This window comes from Oncorhynchus kisutch, linkage group LG8, assembly GCF_002021735.2.
Source record: "Oncorhynchus kisutch isolate 150728-3 linkage group LG8, Okis_V2, whole genome shotgun sequence".
NCBI classification, from domain to species: Eukaryota; Metazoa; Chordata; class Actinopteri; order Salmoniformes; family Salmonidae; genus Oncorhynchus; species Oncorhynchus kisutch.
Genome location: NC_034181.2, coordinates 73,040,028 through 73,047,119, shown reverse-complemented (window position 1 = coordinate 73,047,119; position 7,092 = coordinate 73,040,028). Strand labels below are relative to the sequence as shown.

Genomic DNA, 7,092 nt, shown 5'->3' with positions numbered 1-7,092 from the left:
TCATATATATATAGCAAATGAATAAATAGAACAGAATAGAGTCCTTGTGATGTATATCTGAGACAGGATCAACTATTTTCAAGGCCACCAGAAGCCTGCCTGTCTGCTCTATGAGGTGGCTAAAATGCATGAGGGCCTATCCTCAGACTCACTTTTGAAGAATAATTGATTCCTCCACATGTCGATTCACTTCAGAGGAGCACAGAAATGACTTGTTTTGACATGGGTTTAGAACTCACTCAGTCATGGCCTTGATCTGTCTCACATACATACACACATGTACACATGTACAGTGGGGCAAAAAAGTATTTAGTCAGCCACCAATTGTGCAAGTTCTCCCACTTAAAAAGATGAGGCCTGTAATTTTCATCATAGGTACACTTCAACTATGACAGACAATATGAGATTTTTTTTCTTCAGAAAATCACATTGTAGGATTTTTAATGAATTTATTTGCAAATTATGTTGGAAAATAAGTATTTAGTCACCTACAAACAAGCAAGATTTCCTGCTCTCACAGACCTGTAACTTCTTCTTTAAGAGGCTCCTCTGTCCTCCACTCTTTACCTGTATTAATGGCACCTGTTTGAACTTGTTATCAGTATAAAAGACACCTGTCCACAACCTCAAACAGTCACACTCCAAACTCCACTATGGCCAAGACCAAAGAGCTGTCAAAGGACACCAGAAACAAAATTGTAGACCTGCACCAGGCTGGGAAGACTGAATCTGCAATAGGTAAGCAGCTTGGTTTCACGAAATCAACTGTGGGAGCAATTATTAGGAAATGGAAGACATACAAGACCACTGATAATCTCCCTCGATCTGGGGCTCCACGCAAGATCTCACCCCGTGGGGTCAAAATGATCACAAGAACGGTGAGCAAAAATCCCAGAACCACACGGGGGGACCTAGTGAATGACCTGCAGAGAGCTGGGACCAAAGTAACAAAGCCTATCATCAGTAACACACTACGCCGCCAGGGACTCAAATCCTGCAGTGCCAGACGTGTCCCCCTGCTTAAGCCAGTACATGTCCAGGCCTGTCTGAAGTTTGCTAGAGAGCATTTGGATGATCCAGAAGAAGATTGGGAGAATGTCATATGGTCAGATGAAACCAAAATATAACTTTTTGGTAAAAACTCAAACCTCCTTCCATCAGCAAGGGCATTGAAGATGAAACGTGGCTGGGTCTTTCAGCATGACAATGATCCCAAACACACCACCCGGGCAACGAAGGAGTGGCTTCGTAAGAAGCATTTCAAGGTCCTGGAGTGGCCTAGCCAGTCTCCAGATCTCAACCCCATAGAAAATCTTTGGAGGGAGTTGAAAGTCCGTGTTGCCCAGCAACAGCCCCAAAACATCACTGCTCTAGAGGAGATCTGCATGGAGGAATGGGCCAAAATACCAGCAACAGTGTGTGAAAACCTTGTGAAGACGTACAGAAAACGTTTGACCTCTGTCAATGCCAACAAAGGGTATATAACAAAGTATTGAGATGAACTTTTGTTCTTGACCAAATACTTATTCTCCACCATAATTTGCAAATAAATTCATTAAAAATCCTACAATGTGATTTTTCTGGATTTTTTTTCTCATTTTGTCTGTCATAGTTGAAGTGTACCTATGATGAAAATTACAGGCCTCTCTCATCTTTTTAAGTGGGAGAACTTGCACAATTGGTGGCTGACTAAATACTTTTTTGCCCCACTGTAAATCCCCACACACATTCTGCAGAATATATGTTCATGTCTGATGCCTTCAGAGGTTGTTTTCTATCTCTGTGAGTCTAATTTGCAGTAAATCTGCATGTTTTGGGGCTCCTGGGGCCAAGCAACCCATGTCTTTTGGGGGAGGGGGAGGTTGTTGCGTCAACTGGCCCTTTCAGGACGGGAGGAGGCGCAGATAAGATCGGCGGTGGGAAGTGGTGAGCCGGACCGTTTGTTCTCCTTGACCATCTCTCATGTTGCGCCGCTGATTGGGAGGAAAGCTAAAATTGCTTTCACCGGGGCCGCGGCTCACTCCAGCAGTAGGCAATGATAACTAACAATGCCCCCAGGACCTAGTTAAAGCTGCATCACATGCACTGGAAAAGCCCTTTAATGTGGCAGCATTAGGAGGCTGTCAGCTGGTTGGTGGGGAAAACAGACTTGAACACATCGAGGATTATGAAAACATTTGTTACACTCACTTTAAAAAACATTTATAATCAAGAAGGAATGTTTCATTTTGCTTCCCACAGCCCCACCATTAAGCAATACAGGTTTTAAAGATGATTAAAGAAAAGGGTGTGCATTCGCTGTCTCTGTCTTTCTCTATCTTTTTGGATAAAGAGGTTTAGTTTAGGTCCTATATAACATCATATATAAAGATGCAGGGTGAGGGTATGATGAAAGAGTTGCTCTTGTGTACTCTGGGTATAATTCACACAGTTCACACTGCACCAACATTTTACCAACATGTACAATAAAACCGAGCCACACTATCAGCTGGTATGAGAAACACATTGTGGCTCTAACAGTGACAAGACTATTTTGTCCAGAGAAGCATACTGCAAAGTGAGAAAAACCCACAGCTCAAGCAAGAGGCCAAATAAAACCAGTGTTTTCATATTAGTGCACATTTTACCTTGATGTTGACTCAATAGAAAAGAGAGGACTGTTATTCCCTGAGCAGCCTTCATCCGTGGTTCCTTTACAGCCTGAAATAGTATACTATAGTAGAATAGAAACTCTTCTCACAGTAAGGTCCTGTACTCTGAAAACACAGGATATTTGGAGAAATCGTGCTACACCACAACAGATCCTGTTCTTTGTGTTATGGTGGTTTAGTTCTATATTAACAGCTGTCTTTCTCCCTCTCTTTCTGTCTTTTCTCAGCTTTCTCCCCAAAACATAATGTTTACAAGCTCGCCTGATAATGAAATAACATTGTTGCTTTTGTGAAAATATGGGAAATGGGGTGGCAATACGCCAATTCCGGGTGTTGGAAGATGTTATTTTTTCCCCAGACCTGCCTGTACTAAGCAATTGCAGGGGAACATGCAAATTGGAAATGTAGAGTTCATTATAAATCTCATCATTCACTTTGATAGCGAGGGATAATTAAAAGAAAAAGCAGCTGTGAATCCACTCAGTGCATACTGCCAGCCTGTTTACAGCAGGGAAATAATGATAAAGCATGTTTGTTTTGCTTGTGTGTTTTCTCCTCATCAGTGTGCATGTAGAAGGAGAGGGTGTGGAGTGAAAACATGGCGTCTCCTACGGATACACACATTCCCCATTGACTGAAGCAAAACTCAAATCACTCAACAAATGAAACACCCTTTCCTCGCCTAATGCCCTCTCCCCTCCATTTGGGGATGCTCTCAGAAGGTACGAGAGGAGTTCTTATCCATTTAATACATGCTCAGAGAATATCCTGACAAATATAGATTTGAATCAATAGCACTCTGGAGTGGCTCGTTAAACTTAAATCAGCTTGGAAGTGGTGCATGCCTGCCTCACAGCTGCTGTCATTAGCCATCGTCCTGGAGATTACTGGAGAAACGTCCTTGTGTGAGCAGATCCTCCACTCTACCTGAGGAGAGAAGCAGAGTGGCCAGCGATAGCCAGCCCAGCAACACCTCCCCTAGCCAGATGGAACAGTCTTCAGATAGGGGAGACGAGCAGAGGAGTGCCTGGGTGTATAGCTTGGTTCAACATGCTGACAAAAGCTTGACTGACAACTGTCCATCTGAAAAACAAATCATTTACTAGATCAACTGGACAGATTTTTTTTTTAAACATATGCCTTGCCTGATAACTTTAAGCCTCTCCTATTATCAGTGTAAGTGTATAATAATCCATGATACCCATACGGTAATCATACCTAAAGTACCTGTCTCTACTCACAAGTATGTATATAGGAGTGGGGGTGTAAGAAGCTGGCTCAGGGGGCTGTAGGTGGCGAGCACCGGCAGGAGGGAAGGGGTTAACTCCGACAGGAACAATAATGAGAGCGCAGTGAGACGTGTGAGGTAATTAGTCAGTGGGCTCTCCAATATTTACCCAGTTAATTATTTGTGAGTTTTACTCATGTCTTCCCTTCAGACGGCTGCCTCTGTTGTTTTTTCCACACCATTTGTCACCGTCCAGCTCTCCCGGGCTACACTTTTCTCATCGCTCTAGGTTTTTTTCTCTCTCTGGTCTCTGGTCTATGGCAGGGGAGTGGCATTTGGGTGAACTCTTGTCAGTGAAGGTGTTAGACTGCTGTCCCTGGACGTGCGAGGTCAACCATGATTATTTATTCATCCTTCTGTTGGTCCTTCATGGGGGAGAGATGTGAAAACCCTGGTATGTGGCTCGTCAGAGAGGCAGAGGTGGAGGGCACAGAGAGGGGAGATGACAGTTCAGCATCCTGAAGAGAGCATGACTTAAAGAGCTAGTAGCTGAAGGAGGCTGGAGGAGGCTGAGTGGAGGGGGGAAGCTGGGTGGAGGCTGGGTGGATGGAGGCTGGAATAGGCTGGGTGGAGGCTGAGTGAAGGGTGGGTGGAGAGTGGGTGAAGGGTGGGTGGAGGCTGAGTGAAGGGTGGGTGGAGGCTGAGTGAAGGGTGGATGGAGGCTGAGTGAAGGGTGGGTGGAGAGTGGGTGAAGGGTGGGTGGAGGCTGAGTGAAGGGTGGGTGGAGGCTGAGTGAAGGGTGGGTGGAGGCTGAGAGAAGGGTGGGTGGAGGCTGAGTGAAGGGTGGGTGGAGGCTGAGTGAAGGATGAGTGTAGGCTGAGTGAAGGGTGGATGGAGGCTCAGTGAAGGGTGGGTGAGGCTGAGTGAAGGGTGTGTCGAGGCTGAGAGAACGGTGGTTGGAGGCTGAGTGAAGGGTGGGTGGAGGGTGGATGAAGGGTGGGTGGAGGCTGAGTGAAGGGTGGGTGGAGGCTGAGTGAAGGGTGGGTGGAGGCTGAGTGAAGGGTGGGTGGAGACTGAGTGAAGGGTGGGTGGAGGCTGAGTGAAGGGTGGGTGGAGGCTGAGTGAAGGGTGGGTGGAGGCTGAGAGAAGGGTGGGTGGAGGCTGAGTGAAGGGTGGGTGGAGGCTGAGTGAAGGATGAGTGTAGGCTGAGTGAAGGGTGGATGGAGGCTCAGTGAAGGGTGGGTGAGGCTGAGTGAAGGGTGTGTCGAGGCTGAGAGAAGGGTGGTTGGAGGCTGAGTGAAGGGTGGGTGGAGGGTGGATGAAGGGTGGGTGGAGGCTGAGTGAAGGGTGGGTGGAGGCTGAGTGAAGGGTGGGTGGAGGCTGAGTGAAGGGTGGGTGGAGACTGAGTGAAGGGTGGGTGGAGGCTGAGTGAAGGGTGGGTGGAGGGTGGGTGAAGGGTGGGTGGAGGCTGAGTGAAGGGTGGGTGGAGGCTGAGTGAAGGGTGGGTGGAGGGTGGGTGAAGGCTGAGTGAAGGGTGGGTGGAGGCTGAGTGAAAGGTGGGTGGAGGCTGAGTGAAGGGTGGGTGGAGGCTGAGTGAAGGGTGGGTGGAGGCTGAGTGAAGGGTGGGTGGAGGCTGAGTGAAGGGTGGGTGGAGGCTGAGAGAAGGGTGGGTGGAGGCTGAGTGAAGGGTGGGTGGAGGCTGAGTGAAGGATGAGTGTAGGCTGAGTGAAGGGTGGATGGAGGCTCAGTGAAGGGTGGGTGAGGCTGAGTGAAGGGTGTGTCGAGGCTGAGAGAAGGGTGGTTGGAGGCTGAGTGAAGGGTGGGTGGAGGGTGGATGAAGGGTGGGTGGAGGCTGAGTGAAGGGTGGGTGGAGGCTGAGTGAAGGGTGGGTGGAGGCTGAGTGAAGGGTGGGTGGAGACTGAGTGAAGGGTGGGTGGAGGCTGAGTGAAGGGTGGGTGGAGGGTGGGTGAAGGGTGGGTGGAGGCTGAGTGAAGGGTGGGTGGAGGCTGAGTGAAGGGTGGGTGGAGGGTGGGTGAAGGCTGAGTGAAGGGTGGGTGGAGGCTGAGTGAAAGGTGGGTGGAGGCTGAGTGAAGGGTGGGTGGAGGCTGAGTGAAGGGTGGGTGGAGGCTGAGTGAAGGGTGGGTGGAGGCTGAGTGAAGGGTGGGTGGAGACTGAGTGAAGGGTGGGTGGAGGCTGAGTGAAGGGTGGGTGGAGGGTGGGTGAAGGGTGGGTGGAGGCTGAGTGAAGGGTGGGTGGAGGCTGAGTGAAGCGTGGGTGGAGGGTGGGTGAAGGCTGAGTGAAGGGTGGGTGGAGGCTGAGTGAAAGGTGGGTGGAGGCTGAGTGAAGGGTGGGTGGAGGCTGAGTGAAGGGTGGGTGGAGGCTGAATGAAGGGTGGGTGGAGGCTGAGTGAAGGGTGGGTGTAGGCTGAGTGAAGGGTGGGTGGAGGCTGAGTGAAGGGTGGGTGGAGGCTGAGTGAAGGGTGGGTGGAGGCTGAGAGAAGGGTGGGTGGAGGCTGAGTGAAGGGTGGGTGGAGGCTGAGTGAAGGGTGGGTGTAGGCTGAGTGAAGGGTGGGTGGAGGCTGAGTGAAGGGTGGGTGTAGGCTGAGTGAAGGGTGGGTGGAGGCTGAGTGAAGGGTGGGTGGAGGCTGAGTGAAGGGTGGGTGTAGGCTGAGTGAAGGGTGGGTGGAGGGTGGGTGAAGGGTTCATGACTGGAACAGTGACAGAGGGTCATAGTGCTCTGGCCCTATTTCCTGTCTGTGTAAAGGACCCCCCGATGTGGAGGAGACTTCGTTGTATGTAGAAGATGATCTGATTAGCCTCTAAAGTCTGACAGTCATAGAGAGGTGATAATCAGTTAGAGAACCACGAGACAAACTCTATATTACACAATTGCTATCCAATCTAATGGACACAATGCTGCTGCTGCAGCCGCTGTGGGGGAAAATGAACAAAATATATACTTTCCACCGGCAATATTTAATTAATGCTTCATACATGAGGAGGAAATAGGTTCTGTCCAATGTGTGGGGTAGGCCGGGGCAGAGGGAATAGGTTCTGTCCAAGTTGTGGGGTAGGCCGGGGCAGAGGGAATAGGTTCTGTCCAATGTGTGGGGTAGGCAGGGGCAGAGGGAATAGGTTCTGTCCAATGTGTGGGGTAGGCCGGGGCAGAGGGAATAGGTTCTGTCCAATGTGTGGGGTAGGCAGGGGCAGAGGG

General features: G+C 49.7%; 1 protein-coding gene across 1 annotated transcript; it reads right to left on the bottom strand.

Moving 5' to 3' along the window:
* Positions 1–4,413: 4,413 nt before the first annotated feature.
* LOC116374757 (early nodulin-75-like) lies at positions 4,414–6,609 on the bottom strand. The gene has a single exon (XM_031829460.1). The coding sequence runs from the start codon at positions 6,607–6,609 to the stop codon at positions 4,414–4,416; it is 2,196 nt and encodes a 731-aa protein (XP_031685320.1).
* Positions 6,610–7,092: the final 483 nt, after the last annotated feature.

Excerpts from the sequence above, each read along its gene's own strand:
- LOC116374757 (XM_031829460.1), bottom strand. The coding sequence starts at position 6,609 with ATGACCCTCTGTCACTGTTCCAGTCATGAACCCTTCACCCACCCTCCA.